Source organism: Falco cherrug, chromosome 2, assembly GCF_023634085.1.
Source record: "Falco cherrug isolate bFalChe1 chromosome 2, bFalChe1.pri, whole genome shotgun sequence".
NCBI lineage: Eukaryota > Metazoa > Chordata > Aves > Falconiformes > Falconidae > Falco > Falco cherrug.
In genome coordinates this window covers 14,742,291-14,763,672 of record NC_073698.1, presented here as the reverse complement: position 1 = coordinate 14,763,672, position 21,382 = coordinate 14,742,291, and the positions used below count along the sequence as shown (strand labels likewise).

The window sequence follows — 21,382 nt, the reverse complement described above, 5'->3', positions numbered from 1 at the left end:
AGCCTTTCCCTCGTTCACTAGGTGGGCCATCTTGTCGTAGAAGTTGCTCAGGTTCCTCAATCAGGACCTGCCTTTCATAACCCCGTGCTGGCTGGGCCTGATCTGGCAGTTGTCCTGTACATGTCACATGATGGCACTCAGGGTCATCTGCTCCATAACCTTCCCCAACACCAAGGTCAGGCTGACAGGTCTGTAGTTCCCTGGATACTCCTTCCTGCCCTTCTTGTAGATGGGTGTCACATTGGCTGACCTCCAGCCTTCTGGAACCTTCCCAGTTAGCCATGACTGTTGATAAATGCTGGAGAGTGTCTTGGCAAGCTCCTCTGTCAACTGCCTCAGTACCCTCAGGTGGATCCCATCTGGCCCCACAGACTTGTGCGTGTCTCAGTGGAGCAGCAGGTGACTTACCATTCCCTCCTGGACTATGGGGACTCCATTCTGCTCCTCATCCCTGCCTTCCAGCTCAGGGGGCTGAGTACCCTGAAGGTAAGTGGTCTTGTTATTATAGAGAGTGAGGCAAAGAAGGCATTAAGTACCTCAACCTTTTCCTCATCCCTTGTGGCAATGTTCTCCCCCATATCCAGTAAAGAATGGAGATTATCCTTGGACCTCCTTTTATATCTGATGTATTTGTAAAACATTTTTGTTATCATTTACAGCAGTGGCCAGCCTGAGTTCCAGCTGGGCTTTTGCCTCTCTGACCTTCTCCCTGCATAACCTCATGACATCCTTATATCCTCCAGAGATGCCTGCCCCTTCTTCCAAAGGTGGTAAATTCTCCTTTTTTACCTGAGTTCCAGCCAAATCTCTCTATTTAGCCAGGCTGGTCTTCTCCTCTGCTGGCTCATCTTTTGGCACATGGGGACACCCTGCTCCTGCGCCTTTAAACTTAATTCCTGAAGAATGCCCAGCCTTCCTGGGCCCCTTGGCCCTTCAGAACTATCTCCCAAGGGACTCTTGTCAACCAGTCTCTTTAGGCCAAAGTGTGCCCTTCAGAAGTCCAACATAGCTGTTCTGTTGACCCTCTTCCTTGCTTGATTTCCACCTAATCTACTGCCTGGAGGTATAGCATGCTCTTGAAGAGAGACAAGCGTATATTTGAGCCTCAGTCTGAGACAGCAAAGAAGAGATATCCTGCCTTGTAGATAAACATTGCAGTTCTGAGCTAAGCTGTAAGTGGTTGGCATTGCTTCTTCTACCTTAAATCAGTTCTGGCTTTTGAGCTGAATCCTCTCATCCTCCTCATATTAGGACTCTGTGCCTTCCACAGAGTCAATGCGTCTATCTAGAGAGCATGATGAATCTCGGATGGATGAATAAAAGATTGTGAGTTATTTTTTTTTTCAGTACCTAAGAAGAAGAACAACTTGTGATGATGGATTGCAGTTTTTTAGAACTATGTTTTTTACAAGAAATGCTTTTTGAATTTAGGTAGTAGCCTATCTGAATATAAACAGATGATGTCATGCATGTCAGGACAGCAGACCTCTGAAGGTCACTGTTGACTAACATGAGACTACTGAAATACTGCTCATTTCACAACCCGCTCCAAGATTAAAATGCAAGACACTTAAGCTGGAAAGCTAATGTACTGCCTGACAGGTCCAGCTGCCAGTAGAACATCTGTTTCTGATGAAATACTCATTATTGGTAGCATTAGAAAAATGAAACAGAAAGAGGAAAAAAATAAGTAATCGGGGCTAGAAAAACAGCATTTAAGGAGCAGAGAAATTACTAGGGACCACTAAAAAGTTGTTTCTTACTTTAATAGACCTAGTTTAATCACATTTTCAAAACATTTAGAAAAGCATTTATGTTTTGTTTTGAGTAGTATGCACTGATGGGGCTTGAATCTTGATTTTGTCCAAACATGATCTAGAGTATCTTTTCATATATAGTTTTGAAGTGTTCCTGAAAGAGATTCACTAGATAAATATCATAATGAAAATACTGTTAGTTGTGTATTTCACTGCAACTTACCTAAAATCAAGACCTGTGAGGTAAGGTAGTGAATTTTAAAACAGTTTGAAAATAGTTTAAAAAAGATCTGTAGCTCATTGTAGAAAGCTGCAGAATAGAAATTTGCTGCTGTCTTAATTTCTTCTGCACATGTGCACACACACACATTTACATACATATGTAGTCAATTCAGAAATCTTCTTGTACCATTAATTACCTTCTTGTAAGTAATTAGACCCAAAAGAATTGAGTTTTATTTGGCACTACTCATTCTCTGTTCTTCAGATTGTCTTTCACTGGTAGACATTTTTGTAATTAAACTTCTACTGTATAATGCAGGACAAAAAAGAACAAGGGTGAAAATAGTGACAGTTAGTTACCTGCTATATATTCAAGCAACCTTCCAATAAAGTAACTATCAAAAGTGTCTTCAAAAAAGATAAATATGGTTTAAGGATACTGCATGCTTTCTCTGTAATAAATGGTACTGAGACACTGCAATGGCTTGAAAATGCAGTGGTGAATGTCTGTCTCTTGAAGATCAGCATGCGAGTTGTGAGCAATAGGAACCTGTAAATAGTTTGTTTCTCTTTACTGCATCTGAAGAGGCTGCAGCAAGGTATTACAAAGTTCTAGAAAACTGTCCTTTGACTTAAAAATAATGCAGCAGCGGAATACATAATTCAGTATAAATTTAGTAAGCTTACTAATAGCAATAATTCTGATATTCATGAATATCTAAAGGATGGAAAATTAGATTATTTTAATGTAATTTACTCTTCATGTCCAATGTATTTCCTGTAGAAATGGTGGAAGCAGAACATTTTTTGAATTAAAAATTACAGTGATATATTAAAAAAACCCACCCTACATGTTCCTTACAATATAACTAACATTTGAAATGCTGTTGTATGGTGGTATGATACTATCAGCGTTCAAGACTGGCATTTTCTGTAGAGGCAAAAGGAGAGAAAGGTCAGAACAAGGATGTGCTGGAACTTTTCTTGCATCAGTACTTCTAACAGTTCATAACAAAGGTTCTACTATCTCAGTTTGGCCATGGGCTGCAACATTTCAAACACAAAGATGTTTTGTAATATGCCTAAAATGAAATTATTTTACCTAGAAACTCTACTGGAAATAAAGAATAACATAGGTTTGGATTTCAGACTTTACTGCATAGTGGCAATGGGTTTTCTTCATAGATGATGGCTTCCTCTGTCAGGTGGAATTCTTCAGAGTTTACTGAAATACTTATTGAGACATCTGTTGCTCATGGTGTCTTCTCCTAAGCAACGTCCAGTACCTCCAAAAGCTAAACCTAAAGAAGTTTGAAAGGTGCTGCAATTTGGGATCATCAGACAGTGTCAAATTGCACTGAGTGCACTCTATAAACTGAGATAGGGGGAGAAAAAAGAATTAGAGATACTGAAATTAAAATGAAATGCCTGTAGCAGTATATGAAGAGATAGATTAGATTTTCCTAAATATTCTGGATCTTTGAAATGCTGAAGTTTATAAAGAGTAATCATTAGCAACTCTGTACTGAATGTTTTAAACATTTTCTGGAATACAAAACAAAACCATCCTACATTTTTTGGTGAAAGAAATACTGGCATTACTCTCTTTTGCATAAGTTTTACAGATATCTTAAGGAAATTAACTACTTCAGCGAACCAAACATATCCTATAGTTCCATGAAAACTGAATTTTACATCGGACAAGTCACACAGTATAAAGCATTTTGTGAAAGCGAAGCAAACATTTCTTACTGTATCTTAAAATTATCAAATCATAGTCTCAAGAAAAGGAAAACATTGTAAGCAAATTATATTTGAATTTAAATTCCATTAAAAAGCACTTGCAGTTTTCATTTCATCAGCAAGGTGGCATGGTAATGAGACACCCACACGCATACATTCTGATACTGCTTACAATGCCCTTTCTTTTTTTTTTTAAATCTCAAATCTGTTCCTCAGAGAAGCATTTATTTTCAACACCAAATTCAATAAACTCATTTATATAACCAGTACTCTTAAAAAAATAATTTTGTGTCCAGTCTGCAGTCTCCTCGATAACAGTAAACTCAGAGATTTTTTGTCACTGATAAGCTTAATGGCATTAAAGTTGAGATTTCCTTGCCTATCTGTAGAGCCTCCAGCTCCTCTCTGAGCGAGGTAAAGGTAACACAAAAGGCCCTGCGTAACCTGCAAGGATGAATCAGATTTCATAAGGCAGCTAAAATGACATTATGTGTCTGTGTTGAGGCAACTGAATACCACCATCCTTATAGCGCCATAGCTCATAGAAATCTGATGGTCCTCAAAGTGACTTTATGGAAATATTTAACAGCTACTTTCATCACAATGTGAAGAGCCCTGCAGTCAGCCAGAAACATACCTTATCATTTAAAGCATATATTTGTCCTAAAAGCAATGGGTACGAACATCTCAAATCTAAAGTTGTGGTGGAATAAATGTTTTTGAAAGATTATAATCTCTAAATAATCTTGATTTTTTTTTATCTGGAGTTTTTCAAAATTTAATAAAATGTCTAGCTTGATTTATGCTTCCAAAAATGTACAATCTACAGTAACGCTATCCAGCTGTGCTGCTGAGCAGGGATCCACCTATCCTGGCATTGCAGGACTCACCAGTTGTAATGCCAGTTAGTGGGCTCTGATGCTGGTAAGTCAGTCCTCTGGTCCAGTCAGGCACTGAACACATGTGTGAGTACACACACACACACAGGTAGTGCAGAATGCAGAAATACTCTGCTTAACAGAGTGCACATAGTGCTAATACTCTGCTTTATTGTAAACTAGTGGGTCTGGGATATGATACGGGATGTGATCTGGGGTCCTGCAGGGCAATGGCTCTGTGCTCCTGTGCATAATCAGGAACATTAAATGACAGGTAAAGCAACTCAACAGATGACAGATCTGAGTCTAAAGATGCAGCCAAAATTTGGTGGTGACAATTCCACGTCTGAATAAAACCAAACCCATGTCATATTATGGGCCTTTTGGTTCCTTGCTCATATCTATTTTAGAAAAGGCTGCACGGTCCCTCCTCCTCTTAGGAAGCGAATGAATATTCCTAAACCATTAAAGCTGAGAGAATGGCTTGACCATAAGATGAAATGTAAAGCATTACATAAAAAAAACACAGACTCAGCCTACCTACCTTACACAGGCTTTGTCTACACCTTGACGCCACTTGTCTACATTTTGACTGATCTGGTATACCTTTTGTGCTATTACCTATCTCAAGACTGTATATCCATTAACCAACTGTCTTTTGTTTCTCGTTGTCATGTCTGCAGGTCAGTTTATGGTGAAACTGCTTTCAAAGACAGTAGGTTAATAAAAATGTTCTCAGTAGTATAAAATCTGAAAAATGATGTGTAGCACGGATGTCCCTGAAACCCACATATTTAAATTTCCTGGTACAATATTTTCTGGTGAGTGTGTTTTCAGGTAGCACTGTGAGCATACTCACCCCTAACAAGCAGTTCCGTCTCATCTGACACGGTGTCCGCCGCGGTCTCAACCCTGCAGCCATATCTCCCTGCGTGCATCAGGAGGATGTTTCTGATCATTAAATCTGCAGAGGACGCTTGCTGAAAGGAGGATGAAGTGCCACTTTAAAATTCAGTAAATCTTTGTTCAAGGTATAGTTTACGAGGGTGTTTTGTACAGTTTGAGAAACTCATGATTACAGCTTTCATCTTGCACTGTTTATGTGCCCTAATACCCTCTTTTGAGGATTATCAGAATATTGCATTTATACAATCATTAATAGGGATTAAAGAAGAGGATTTCAGTTTTTTATTAACTTTGACTTTGCTTAAAGCACACCGTGCATATTTGCATGCTCAAAGGAAATTATTCCAAACTAGCACAAAGAAATTCATTAAGGAGATGAACAGAAATATTCTGAATGCAATCAAGACCTCTTACAAATGAAGGGCTCTTTCTTCCTCTTCCTCCTCCCTACAATGCAGTGACATTTGGAGTATGTCTCACTACTGTAATGAAATTAAGATAACTTGAAAGATAATGTTGATCAATTTTTATTAGCACAGAGAAAATTAATACTAAATATGACTGAGGAAATACAAACAGTTTCTCATTTTACCTGTTGAAATCTTTCTGTATTTAAATCTGAAACATGCAATCCCTGAATAAGTGTACATAGAGAACAAGTTCAACTTTTTGTTTTTTAGTATTCTAGCAAACGGTAATTACAATGACCCAAAATCATGATCAGAAAAGAGAAAACTGGAAAGTAGAACAGCCTTTTGGAAGACAAATGTCTTTTGCTAAGAATCTCTGTATTATTTCATAAATTCAAGTGATACTGCTAGATTTTGCATGTAGAAAATCATTGTTTTATCCAGACTTACTGAAGTCAATAAACGTTGCTCCATCAGATTTAGGGATCCCTAGCCCACAGGTATTGTTGATTTAAAATAGTCACTACTCAGGGAAAGAGCAGGTAAGTGGGAACAAAAGTCACCCTGAAAACACCTTGACTACATTGTGTAGCAATCCTTAAAATGCTTGCAAATTCTTGATTTAATGTGAGCACCAATAATTTTAGCAAATTATTGCATTTTTGTTCCTTTCAAGGCATTTTTTTTCCTCTTAATAGTCAAATGGAAATAATTTTAGCAGATTAACTGAGGATAGATAGATAAAATGTCCTAAAAATATCTCTGAATTACCTTATCATTGCTACTTTGTATGATAACGTGAACGTAAGAGATTTTTTTCAACGTTAATGTAGAGTTTGTATAACATTATATTATAAATTACATATAGTTAATATTTTGGGCATAATTGTGTAAAAATTAATTATGTAACATACAATTACTACAATTATCCAATCTATAAGATATGACGCATAATTTTAATAATTACACAAACAATAATATATCCATTAAAATATATAACATTATATACTGCTGTATTATATAAACCAGTATTATATTCTTCCACTATTGACTATTATATATCTTCAGTTTATATAGTACTATATAAAGTACATATATAATGTATTGTATAGTGTTTAGTACATTTTATAAAATAATATAATGTCACAGGATATAACATATTTTAATAAAAATAATACAATATGGTATATGACTTATATTTACCATTTATAGTATAGTATATATGATATTTTAATATCTGATTACTATATAGCTAATATAATATAATATACCTTACATTATATTTTATACAGATGTTGATATGCACTTCCTTTGTGTTTCACTTTAAGAAACTTTTATTGGATATAGGCATTTTCCTTCTCAGATTTTATTTACTTTGCTAACCAAGCAAAGGCTGACAGTCTTTCATTGAATTACATGTTCCCTGTGTCATAATATTCCTGTGCAGTGGTTCTAATTTGAGTCAGTTTGATTGTGAATGAGCAGAATTGTATCCTGCATTCAAAATAAAGTTTTACTACAGGTGTGCATGTTGATACTTCTCTAGCTGTGCTGAAATATGCTACCAACTTCACCTGCATTCAGCTTTGGCTGTTTTTTTTGACACATATTGATTCTGTACTCGGGTAGATACACTCAGATCTTTATCCTTAATCATTTGCAAATTATGAAATCCTGCTTTATAACCAGTCGTCCATATGTGCATGACCTTGTGCTTTGAAATATTACATTTCTTGTCTGTTCCTATGTGTTACTTTCATCATCTGCTGTATTGGTAATACGTCCAGTTTTGTACCATACAGTTGTCTTTTCCACACTCTTTTCTGCCAAGGTCATTAAAGACAAGATAAAACAGGATTGGTTCCAAGATCCAATCTTCTATACTTTAGTTTTTCCTTCGAGGCAGAAGAATTCCTTTCCAGCATGCCTTGGCACACGTTCTTCAGCCAATCTTATCTTCATTTGCAGATTTGGAACTGAACTTGTTGTAATATGCCATGTAGCACCAGGGCAAAATCTTTACCAAAGCACACTCATGCAAAGAAGGAAAAGAGAGGCAGAACATCAAGGCTGCCAGGAAGACCAAAGTGAATGTGGGCATAGTCTATAGCTTTATAACCCTGTAGATCTAAAAGCGTGAATACAATTGTAGTGTTTTGCCTACTAGAGTGTTTGGAGAGAAGATACTCAGACCAGTGAGGTATAATGCATTTCCTGTATTCTTGCTTTGGCATATCAAAATCACAGCAGCGGAAAGAATATCTGAGTACCCTGCAGCTCTAAATGCAGAAGAAGAGCACACAGTTCTACCAGGAACCAAATTCAGGCTACAATGTCTTTATGTTGCCTAGGACAGTAACATTTACTAGCCGTTGAAACATGGGTTGCTCAAGATGATTAGTGATTCTGGTACAAAGCTTTAGCTGCTAGAAGGCCAGAATCAGTCCACATTTGTCCCCTTTTGAGGGTAATTTACATTTAATGTGTGTTTTGTTGTTAAGTGGGAGGAAATGCATAATGGATAGCAACGGTGGTTTCATTGCTCAGGAGCTTTTAAAAATCTTGGCTGTCACTCCAGTTTCTATAGGGTTCATGAATGCGTGAATCCTAATATTCTTATCAGGAAAAATATAAGTATTTCATCTGCACACCTGCATAACTGGGCAGACAAGCAGCAATTGAAAGAATCATTGCTGTAAGTGGAGAGCAGTGCAGTACAATAGATCCCCATGAAACACATTTATTACAGCTTAACAGGATGTGCAGCCAGCATTGCTTAGGATGTGTGAGTGGAATGAAATTAAACTCATTGTGTTTATACAGATGGATATATGCTCAGACATTAGATTTTTGAGCATGGGAAATAATGGACATTTTCGCTTCCATTCAGATAGGCAGGAGCTATGTTTGAACAGGACCTTTAAAAATACCATATCATTTGCTGTTCAGTGGTATTTATAAAGTGGTCTTTATGAATTTTACAGACTCTTCCAAGTCTTGGAAGACAGATTATTTTGTTGATCAGTTTATCTCGTAATGAGAGGTTCAAGATCACAACAAAGCCAGTGTGTGTGTGTTTAAACTGATGCACTGGCTTTCCGAATCTTAAAAAAGTCTCTGCACCCTGTCATTGCAGCTGCTGCTTAAATTTGAGTGATTACAATGCAGCTTTAAAAAAACTGCTAAGCAGGAATGCAGCAGAGACTCCATTAAGAAAAGATCTAAGGTCAGAAACTTTGTCTTATGCTTTTAGTCTTCTCTCAGTGCAAAAAGATGTAATGCTTCAACAAAAGCAGACACATACTCTCCCCTCTGGGGAAGACAAAAACTGGTGACCTGGATGCAAACAGTGTAGAAAGATCTCTCACCTGGACCAACATGAGTTAGAACAGCCTGGTCTATCAGCAACCATGTGGTCCCAATATTATTCAAAGCTGAAATGGTTAGTGTTTAAATTTTTTTGTCTACATCTAAATTTTGATTTTATTAAGTGTACATTTTTAAAAGCTCCTTTTTATTCCACTAATTTTATGTTTTCCAGTGAAAAGACATATTTTGCAATAAGTGCACTATTTCAAAGTAGCATTTTGTTAGAAAAATCTATATTCCTTGGTGTTCCGAATATCATATATTACCCATTTAGCCAAATATCAAAATCATTTATATTTGTTCAGTATAAACCTCTACTGTGTGGAATATATCTTGTACTTTACCTAAGCCAAGGCTTAAGAAAACCCCTAAAATAAAACAGATAGGTTTAACAGCCAACTTCTAATTATTTTAAGGAAAGCTAAATGTAACCTTCAAGGCCAGCATCAGCCCTGGACCTACTGTAACACTCAACACAATCCTGGTCTTCATTAAGCAGTAAATAAATAATAATACAGCTATCAATGCCATCTCTCTAGGAAATGTTTTCTCTAGGAAAACAAATTATTGTATAATTCGTATTATGCTCCTGAGTATCCTATTCATCAGGTTCTGGGAAGCTCCAGTGCTTAGTGCTGTGTCAATCTATTGCTCTCTCTGCTGCAGTGTGGCATGTTATCTGAGGTCATAGCTGTGTCTGCAATGTATCTAATTAGCTATACCTGTAAGGTCTTGTGTGAAGTAATTTTTTACAAGAATTGGTGCCACCTATACATAGCATTTGCTTTTGATGTGGAGATACTTCCCCAAACTTGAAAAGGCTCCAAGAAGCATGGAATATGCATACTTTGCTCAACATGGATCACCTTGTTGGATTTGCCTTTTGCACCCATTGCCCTAATGCTGGGAATTTACAGTGGAAGGGGGGAAGCCAACTTGCAGAGGAATTACTGTTGGTGAATTAGTACTTCTTCAGCCATCCTACATCCCTACAGAGAGGAAGCTGGGTGTGGATTTTTTCCTTTCCACTTCATAAATCCTAAGAGTTTGCGAGTTGCTTCACAGTAAACTAACCTTTACATCTGGTTCTTCAAGTGAAGAGTATTACTCTTTCTGGGAGAGTGAGTTCATTATTGTGAGTCAGTTGCTAGGAAACCTCCCTGTTAATCTGTCCATTCATTTGCTGAGTTTTTATCTCTAAACCAAGGCCGTTCATTCAGTATCCAACCTTTTCTTTTGAAGGCTTTGCACAAGAACAATCTTTATCTGCCTGCATTTGAAACGGAGCTCACAGTTATGCTATAGTACACGTTCTGAACCTTTAGTAAGTCTCTGCTTACTTCCCTCTGCCTCCTCCATGGAAGAATTAAATGTTGTTTTGCTTATTACACAGTTATATGTTCAAACTACAGAATCACATGTGTAAAATAGATATGAAACCTAGAAACCCTGAATCTTTCTCTTGTCATCATACCAATCCTAGCTTTCACTTAATCTTGTTTCGAATGCTGCTCATTTTCCACATTGATCGTCATACTTCCCTTCCACACTTCAACTGCAGTCCTGTGAACACAGCTCTGATTTATCTTGGAAAGAGGGACAAAAAGACAAGGAAGTTCAAAATACTGGGTAGTCAATAGAGATGCTGTGGCGACTCACAGCTCTCGCCCTCTGCATGCAAAGGCCTGGGTTCTAGAAAGGCTGCCTGTCATTGTGCCGAGGATTCAGGCTGGGAACTCAGCCTGGACAACATGCGGTGAAAATTGTCTCTCTGCGTGGGAAGAGCATGTCTAAAAGGGGTAGTGAGACTATTATAAATGATCATGGTTCCACAAAAGCTTAAATCAATGGCAAAAAAAGACCAGGCAAACACTGACTGCCATTGCAAAAATACTTTTATGATGAAAGCCTAAGGGGTGTTTCAGTCACTTCTTTACTGTGCCTACAGGGGTTTACTGAGGCTTGCTTGCTGTCATCTAAATCGCTTGACAGTGAGAGGTGAAGATGCTTTCTACAAAGTGGTTTCTATACAGAAGAGAATTCTTGGGAGGTACAAAAACTTAAAAAGCACCTAAATATTTTGTAAGCTGATATTCTGTATAAATTGAAAACAGTAAAACAATGGTCTATAATTAAATGGGACTGAGACGTAATCCTAAACAAGAATGACCTGCACTGTTAATGCTCTCTTGTTCAGCTTAAATGATTACTTAAAATACATGGGTGTTTTTACAGATAACACATATTCGTTTAATTCCTCACTCATACATTATTTGATGCAGAAAAAGAGCCTTAATTAATGAAATTCAGTCAGATTAAATAATAAGAAAATTACTTCCCAGTTGAACCTTGATTATTTGACATATTTGATTAGCAATGGAGTCTATTTTTGGTGAATTTATCTGAAGCAAACTAATGACCTTACAGAATAACTTCATGGCAATGTTTGCTTTGTACCATCAACAGTAAGTGAAAAATAGCAATACAATAAAGCTCTTTTAAATTATGCTGACAATTTATATGTGCATTATGAAGGATTGTTGACTTCAAGCCAACTTCTGTTCATAATACATTTAGGACAATTTAAGTGCCATTTCATGCAAATTCTCAGCTTTGAACATACCAACCACTTGCCTGTTCACTGCTTATGATATTTACAAATTGCAAATATTTAATCTGTTAAAAAGCAGCAGATTTCTCTGTTGATATAGTCATAATGGAAGATTATATTCTGAGTTCTGTCTTTTAATCATATAAGCACATTTGGAACAAAGAAGATGAAAATAATGTGATTAGTTTTGTTGTGATTAATGGCATGTGGTAGTATAATAATGATGGTATAGTAGTATCCAGCCTGATGCAGGCTGACTGAGGGATACCTGATAATACACAAGTTGGATTTTCCCCATCTTTAAGAAGTAAAAAAGATGTTTTTCAGGTTTGTGAATCCATGAGTTGTCCAGGGGATGTGTGGACCCTTCCAGTGCCAGTATTTTTGAGCAGTTTGTATGGAGAAAGCAAGAATAATGAGAACGATTGTTTTGGGTGAGCACTGGTGACTGGAAGTGGATGCCAGAGAGAATTGGGAGTTGGATAGGGAGGAGTTTAAAGTGCAGCTTGAATTGTTGCCAATGAGTTTGATTAATTTTATGGAGAGAAGGCAGAGGAAGGGATGAAGTTAAATGAATATCAGATGTCAGGTAGCATGTAATGTACCGGGATAGATTTGTGAAATCTAGGGATTAAAGAAAACATAGAAAAAGTATTGAAAATGAGAAGGAATGAGAAAAAAAGATGGTATATGAAATGGCAAGCTTCAGGACAGAGAGACCCACTATACTCATGTTGGTAAATTCGTGTTCTGCATCTGAGTTATTATTAGGAGGAGAAAAAAGCAAGACAAGACCAAATAATATGGGGTACCTGTGCTCCTGTTTACAGATGCAGAAAGAGGAAAAAGAAGAGCATGGAGCTACATATATGATTTGAGTGGAAGGGTGGTGATAGTGATGCGTGAAGATGATAGAAACGAAAGCAAAACTCATCTGGGATAACTGTCTCCTTTTGAGAAGACATCACAAAAGGAATCATGGAGAGCAGACATGTGATTGGGATTTCATTAGTGTGCAGCACAAAGAATGTTGTGACAGCCTTACGTGATCAGAGATTTACTAGCAGGGTCTGTAGATGATGGCACACATCAGCTCTAGCAAAGAAAGCTACATAGGTGAGAAATAAAAAAGTCTATGAGGAGAGAGAGAGAAAAGGAAAATGGAAAACTCTTCTTGGTGCCTGGCCAGAAAAAGTATTCTCCTCTTGGGGCTCTCTCCAGTGCACTAGGTGGAGATGAGAAGGATTATTTTTTGCCTTTTTTTCCCCTCTAGTGCTGTGATCTTTTCTTTGGGACCTACTTAAACCTGCTATATGTTAATGTTGATTGGAATATGTTAATTAAGAGTAGTTGTAGCACAGTGATTGATTGTTAAGCTTCTTAGCATGTGCATTGTTGGATAACATTTATGAAGTATTTACATGACCATTATGTACTTTGCTGCACACTGTGGTTGAGTTTACAAAACAAGAGACAAAGAAAGGGGGCAGGAGGGAGGTGTGAGTTTCAGGCCAGTGGGAGCTTCTTCCTATGAGACCCCACCATGACAATGTGGCTGGGGTTTGCAAGTGCAAGGCCATGAGAACAAAGCCAGAAGATCTGCAGCATAGGAACTGCAATGCAAGAATACTGCCAGGAAGGCTCTGGAAAACACTGCCACAGCAGCCTGGGAGAGAGGCTGCAGAGCTGCAAGTGAAAAATGGGCAGCAGTGCTGCAAATGGAAGGACTTAGCATTAAGGCGGCGGGTATTGATCAGGTGTTCAAACAATCAGTTGTGCTGTTATAACCCGGATTAAAACTGTGCCGAGCAGTTAAACGATCCATCAGCTGCAAGTAAATGGGGGAAAGAATGCATTAATTAAATGTCTTTTATTTACTCCAAGAGTTTTCTCTTTAGAATGTTTCTTGTAAACAAGGAAAGGTACAAAATACCTTGATAGAATAAACTAGTGTAAAAACTATCTGACTGTATTTCATTACTCTTCTATTACAGTCAGTTTTTAATAGTGATTGGTATTCAGGAATGTTCAGAGACTGGCATTTTCCAAAATGCTCAGTTATCTCCCTCCTCTACAGTAAAATTAAATAGAAGAGAGGCTACTTTTCGCCTCTGTCTTTTACTCTCTGCTCATAGCCAAAGCCACAGCACTTGGGCATACCGGTTTACGTACTTGTTTAATTCTAGGAAAAGTTTGGAGTATACCGTTCTAATGCAGCATGCGGGTGTTATCTATAAATTGAGTCAGTTCCCTGGGACTGTTTGTATCCTGGAAGCAATGCATGGTAAAATGCATTATTAGACCATAGTCATCATTGTGTTCAGATTTTGGGTTGTATTTAGCAGTCATAAAAGACACATTTCAAAATTTTTTTGACCAGAAATCGCTGTTCCATTTTGCATCCTCCTTAGTTTACGAGACATTTATGTTACCAGTTGACAACATTTTTTTTTTTTAATTTTGAAACTGCTTCTGATCACTCAAGTATTTAATGGCTGTGGCATGACAAATGGGCAAAATCTGGTAATGAGCACAGGGCTGAAATGTCTGGAGATTTGAGTTGACAGTAATGGCTGTGTTCAGCCTCTTCCATCAGTGGGAAAGTATTGTGATAAATAGTGAAACAAATTGATCTCAAGGAGGTTGATACAGCAGCATTACCCTGTACAGAAAAACTCTGTGCATAGAACACATCTCTTCTGGAAGACCTTTGACAACTATTGCTGTTCTCAGTATGGAAAGGAGGGAGGGTGTTAGATAAAACTCTTATTTAATTAGCCTTGTTTGGTTTAATGTGCAATAAAAAGGAAATATATTAATATTAGCAGCTTGCTGTTATAGTTGATTTTATGTAGTATAGAACTCAGTGCTACCTATTTAATCTTAACTTCTAACATATGATTAAATTACTAAAACAAATAAAGGAGACACTTGAAAATGTAAGGAAAGGTGCAAAGTTATGATCTCTCACAGGTTTTAGGTTATCAGATTGAAGTCTCCAGTGCTAGACAGTAGTTAATGAATTGTCCAGTCTGTATTTACTGGCCTTTTCTAAATGAAACCATAGATTTCAATTCACTTCCATGTGAACAACTGACCACTGTAAAATAGAACATGACAGGTTGTGTTTATTGCTTCCCATGGTGGCAGTTTCAGTTAAGATCAAAGACCAAGAAGATATTGAGACTAAGTCACTTTCCTGCGTCTGTAATGTACTCGTGAAGGTCAAGGTGAGGGTCACTAAGAGCAATGCTGCTGCTTACCAGTCTGTGGATAACCACAATAAATCATTTTCCTTGGCTGCCATAAAAACAATATTGTCTTTCAAACACAAAGCTGGAATATTGATAGCTGGATGAAAATCTACTTGTAAAATCAGCTAGAAAAGGGATACCTGTAGGACAAAATTAAGGAGATCTTAGATCTTAGAAAATTCTGAATAGACTTTGAACAAGATTTCTGGATTTGACGCAAAGCACAGCAAATCAAAGCTACCCTAATAAAAATAAGCAAGTCTATTTTTTTTTTGTGCACAAGTGCTCACTGGTGTTGCTAGAAAGAAATTTTGGCAACTCAGACTTCCATGCAAAGCTGTTTCTATTAGTTACACTGGTTGCCCCTCACAAAACCTAGTGTTATTGAGTCTTTTGGTAGACATAGTAAGACTTTTCTAATGCCAAAGGTTCTGCTACTAAGTGTATGCACAACATTTGGGAACTTTTCCTTTCCTGGAATGCAGTCTGCAGCTGTCACTCCAGTAGAGTTTGGTCTCTTTTCCTTAAGATTCCCTTCATGCACAGCTTTGTTACACTTGACAACCTTATCACAATTAGTCTCTTGCCAGGCAAGTCCCTGAAGTATCTAAATTGCTACAGGTACTAAATCCTTGATAGCTCAGTAAATAACAGCAAAAATGGCTTCAATTTGTAAAAAAATTAGTTCTCAGTATGAAAAGTGATAACACTTTTTTTTTGGGTATAAAAGCTACAGATAAAATTCAAAAACAAGCAAAGCAATATATATTACTAAGACAAGCTTTTCCTTTTCCTTTTAATTTTAATTGCTATGGAGCATGCAATTTTATCAAGTCAAAATTTATCTACAGCCCAAACAAATGTTACTTTGGTGGTAGCTTTTATAACACTGTTTTAAGCATCAGAATGTTCATCATACTTAACACCCGGGTCTGCCACAGTGAAAGTATGAGGTATGCAACCAGTGGTGAGAGGCTGACAATGGTTTTATTATTAACAAAACCCATTCAAATAATGTTCAATTTGTCAGGCTTTCAAACAAATAAACAAAACCCAAACAAACCTGAACATTTCTTTGTCTGATGAATTATCAGTGCATGCAGAACAAACTGCGTGTATAATTCTGTATCTTCATGTGCACAAAGGATATTTTTCTTAAATGTACTGTATTAAAAAGCATTTTGTTCAGGATCAACTCACACAATTAAAAAATATTTCATTTTGAAATGCAAAATAAGGGATATAGATGGAATTCGGTCAGATCTCAAGTTTACTTTAAGTTCCGTTTTTCTGCACCCTTAAATTTGTGTCTTTATCACATTGTGTATCACTCCTTTGACAGTGGATAGGTTAAAGGAGATTACATGGCAGAAGAAACAGAAGAGTTTTATTTTCTCTTGCTTTCCCCTAGTACCTGTCACGCTTTAGATTTTAGCAAAGAAACACAAGAAATACATTTTCATCCTTGTGATTAATTTCACATGCTTATGTGGTCAACAGAAATGATAATGAGATACAATTGACAACATTCCACAAATGAGTAGTTATGGGAATTATGGGTAATTATGGAATTATGAGGCTTTGTGTCAAACCATACAAAAAATTGTGGTATTACCACAATCACTATTTTTGACTTTTTCATCTCTCAACTAATTAATCTTCATTCTGGGACAATGCAAAAAGTCAAGAAATGCCTTTTGGGGAAGGGACATTACATATATTGTAACTACTGCTTTCAAAGAGGGAGAAGGTTGTGTCATATTTTGTTTCCAACTGCATTCACAAAAATTCATGTTCTAAAAGGGACATGTTTTGTTACCTCTGTTCTGAAAAGGAGTGTCCCCCTCCCCATCCTGCCTGTAACATGTTAATAATATTTTCAGCCCTGTTCTAGTTGATCCAAGCCTTTCTGTTCTCTCTTTATAGTGAAAGCCAGAAAAAAAAAAATAATCTTGACATTGAAATGAGTTAGGAAGGCAACTAAATGAAGTATAGCTTGACCATCTCTTGTGTGAGCAATCTTGTAAAGGCAAATGAAGCTAGTCTAAAAATACCAGGGTCTGATGCTTCATTTTGGTATTTCTTTATAGTTTCATAGTATTTCACTATTTCAACACTGGTTTAACAGTAACAAGGTAGGATCTGATTTTGCAGTCTTTTGCAAAATGTACAATACGTTCTTGTCAGCTTGATTAATTTTTTTTTTGTTTGTTTGTTTCTCATCAGGTTAAGTTTGCTGTTGCAAAAAAGTATGTTTTAGGAGAAAAAAATTGCTTGCATGCCTCTGAAAAGAAAGGTGACAGATTTTAACTTAATAAAAATGGGTTTTTAATACACTTAGTCATCTAGACATTACTGACTCCATTATGAGCGATTAGTACTATTTTTACTTAGTAAAGTAGCAGTGACTGAGTAGCATCACAGTGTGAAGGAAGTCATAAACTTGTACTAAAATAGCTGGTTAATCTACCAGGTTTTGGAAAGATTTTTGTTATGTCAGGACAATGAAAGGAATCAGTAATTTCAGTGAGTTTTGCATGTATATTTGTCTGAAAGTAGTCCCAGTGTGTCATCTACCAGGTTCTCAGTTTGAATGAATCTCACTTCTACCAATTTGAGGGCTTTCTCTGGTAGAAATGAAATTAGTGAAGAATTACTGATGAATGATCTACAAAATCCTGTTTTCATAAACCAAATGAAATTACATTAAATTAGCTTTACTTTGAAAGGTGAAATGACTTTGAAAATTTCCTAGCCTGAGGATTTTTCCCAGTGATTGAAAATTCCCTTCAGCACAGAAGATGCTGAAATACACTGAAGGAACCATGTAACACATTTTAGATTTCAAGTTTTTGGAAATTACTTGAAGTTAATTTGTAATCATAGGAGGTTTTCTTGAATCAAAGAAAGTTTAACCTGCAAGTTAAAAAAAAAAGAATGATAGTTTTTCTTCCTGTATATTTAGTGCTGGATTTTGAGTATTGGACTCCCTCAGATGAAGATAAGTATGCTAAGAACCTTCACACTAGGATGGACATTACTAATGCTTTTCAATTAAAAAGCTTATTGAAGTAAACCATTTAAAATAACCCCAAACACCACACCACAAAGTGAATATAGTGTGACTTTCATAAAGGCAAGCAGAAGACTAAATTGATTGCAGCTGACAAGATTTTTAATGCAAAGTTAACTTCACTACATTGTTCTCAAATTACATACATTAACTTTTAAAATTTTCTGACCTTTGTGAGTTTCATTTTTCTCTGTTAACATAGCATGGACATTTGATTTACATTTCATTAGTGGGAAGATCGAGTAAAATGACTGCAGATTCTATTTCCAAACTTCTTAACATTTAGAGATTTCCTGCTACTACGAAAAGTTCAAACCATTTTACATGGGAAAGGTTTGAATTACTTTATCATACTGTTTGATCATATTAAATTGTTTTTGAATCAAGGGGTAATATTTTAAATTGGTATGCATATTTTATCCATATGATTCTTATTGACTTAAATAACGGTTGCACAGCTAGAATCTACCTCATGCAGCGGAGTTGGAAAATAAAGTATACTCCTTGCTATTCATTCAGATATTAAAATATATGCTAGGCAAGTAAAAGCACTAGGAGGTGAGGGCATTCCAACAGCCGTGTTATCTGTGAGAAAGACATCAATGCTTAGCAGCATCTTTTCTATATTAAAATGAACAGAAGAATTTAAGGAGGATTTGATTTCAACTACTTTCTGCTCCCTCACAAAGATCATCAGATGCCTCATTAATAACGAGATGTATAAGTTTACATTTAATATCTTTTTGATTAAAACTGCTTGAAGTTATTCTAGTGACCTGCAATTTGCATGTCCCCTAGGTAACATTTCTTTCTAACATTAGTGAAACTAGTCATCTTTCAATTTTGTCAGAACTTGGTAAATGGGAGACATGTAAAAGCATGCAAATTTTTATCAGTTCACAGGACACAGATGACAAACACATGGTCACTTACTGCCTTGATGCTTTCAAAGTGTCCACCTTCTTTGTCAAAGTCAATTGGCTGCCCATTGAGAGTCCAATAGAAAGTGACATCGAGTGTGCTGTCATGAAGTGCTTTGCAACTGAGGACAATGCTTTCTCCAACCGTTAACTCTATCTTCTTGGGAGTCAGCTCTATTCTTGTAGGTTCTTGAAATATAGAAGGGTTAGGAACATTTCAATGGAAGTTTAGTTATAGTGGAAGGCTAAAATAGTATGTTCAAGTGCTGATTAGTCTACTCAGCTTGTATTTACTGTTCATTTCAAATACATAGGGTGAAATACTGAAATATATTCATAATGCACACGAAGACATGACAGTGGTGAACAGAAGGTACTGCCAGTTCTATGGAAGCAATAAGGCAGGAACCAAAGCAACAATCTATAGGACTTCTGAGAAGGTTTAATTAGTTTTATTAGTCTTAGAAAAACATGTTAATTATTATTATTTTTTTTAAGGCTGCAGCACCTGAAATCTTGTGACTGCATGAAAATCTCAGTTTTGTCACTGACAATGAAAAAGGATGTTTCCAGGCATACTAAATATAGGAAGAAGTCAAAAGACTTAAACACCTTGAAACAGAAACCACAATCATATGAGAATTTAGCTGAAAAGTGAAAAAAATGTGGTGTAGAAATTAATTACAACTCAGTCATTTGATTATTATTACTGCTATAAGGAGACATCTTTCATTAGATTTTGTATTGATGGTTATTACCTTAATCCTAAACTTCGTTCTCATGCAGAAAGAGGTAGGTGTAACTGAGTTCCTAAAGTTAAAACATGTTAAAAGGGATGTTGATTCTTTTACTTATGTACTATTTATAATCTGAGTGATTATATATGTATACCGATTCTTTTGACATACACCTGTGACATGACCACTGGAGTATACAGTCTGATGCAGGAATGCAATACTTGATCAGAGGGAGGTTACCTCCCCAGCTTGTTGGAAAAGCTTTTTTATTCAGCCTGTACAATGTTATTGTGTGACTGGCTGGGGATTCTAAGCAATAATGAGATATTAGTAAGGAGAAATCATCATTATCATCAAAGTATTTTTTCATACCTTTAACAGATACCGATGCAATGATTTCTGCAGATCCAAATACATTTACGCTTTGGCATAAGTACCTTCCTTCATCCGATTTGGAAGCATTCAGGATTCGCAGGCTCCCATGTGGAAGAATAGTTATCCTGAAAAAGATAAATACATAAATATATAAATATATCTCCTGTCCTAGCAGCCAGATTTTATGATGACAACTTTTAGAGCTAATAAATAGGATTAAAGACTGCTGCCTCTGTAGCAAGGGATGAGGAAGATGATAATTGAATTCTGTTTCAGAAAGGTTGTAATAAATCCATTTTACTCCTCCTTTCTTTATTCAAAAAGTTTCAGGGAAGCATTAGTGGATTAGTATCCTTTGACACTTATCAGTGGTGAATTTTAATGAACCTTTTGTAAGAATTAAAAAAGGTGATTGTTCATAATTTGTCTTTAAAGTTTCACTGCTATATTATTGTCAAATCACATTTCAATATCAAGCACTGGCTAATCCATTTAGAAAAAATGACCTTAAAAATCAAATCTAAGAGGAATGGGAAGTAAAATGTAAAAGAGGACTAGAAAAAACATAAAATTAATTGTGTCTGGTCAAAATATGATTTATGGCATCACTACACAGTGTAGCATTGGGACTTAAATAATCTCTGCTTTCTTGTATTTCAGCTTTTTTTTTTCCCTTGACTTGTATGATTGCAGCTTCACTACATCTCTAAGTAAGTAACAGCACTGAAGTATACTCATGAGAAATGTTGTTCAACCATTTACATTTAGGAGTTTCAGATTTTGCCTTTGCTAACACAGTATTAATCACAAAGTCCATGAAGATACATAGAGGTGAAAATTAACACATTTTTTCTGTTCTGAAATGACAACGCCCCTGAATTTATTATGTGTTAAAGCTGCAGCCCTGGAAGAGCTGTAAATAATTGTTGCTGCTTTTCTATCAGAGAAGAACTACAAGCCTAAAAGGAACATGGCAACTCTTACATGGCATTTAAGCCATGCTTGCAGATGTTGTATATCCTTTCCCAGCTTGGGTAGTGGATATGGCTCTCTCAAAGGACTTGGTAGATGTAGGTTGGTGGCCTTCCAGCACAAATGGACACTGAAAGCAGATAATCCTCAGCAAG

At 36.4% G+C, this 21,382-nt stretch overlaps 1 protein-coding gene across 4 annotated transcripts in view; it reads right to left on the bottom strand.

The window, feature by feature from the left end:
* Window positions 1-21,382, bottom strand: part of CNTN5 (contactin 5) — a 678,276-nt gene that overhangs the window by 51,224 nt on the left and 605,670 nt on the right. For all 4 annotated transcript variants that reach the window (XM_055703125.1, XM_055703128.1, XM_055703127.1 and 1 more), the window contains 3 exons: window positions 20,253-20,380; window positions 19,157-19,332; window positions 5,460-5,580 (listed from right to left, as the gene is read on the bottom strand). In XM_055703125.1, the coding sequence (XP_055559100.1) occupies window positions 5,460-5,580; window positions 19,157-19,332; window positions 20,253-20,380 (425 nt within the window). The remainder of the gene's footprint in view (window positions 1-5,459; window positions 5,581-19,156; window positions 19,333-20,252; window positions 20,381-21,382) is intronic.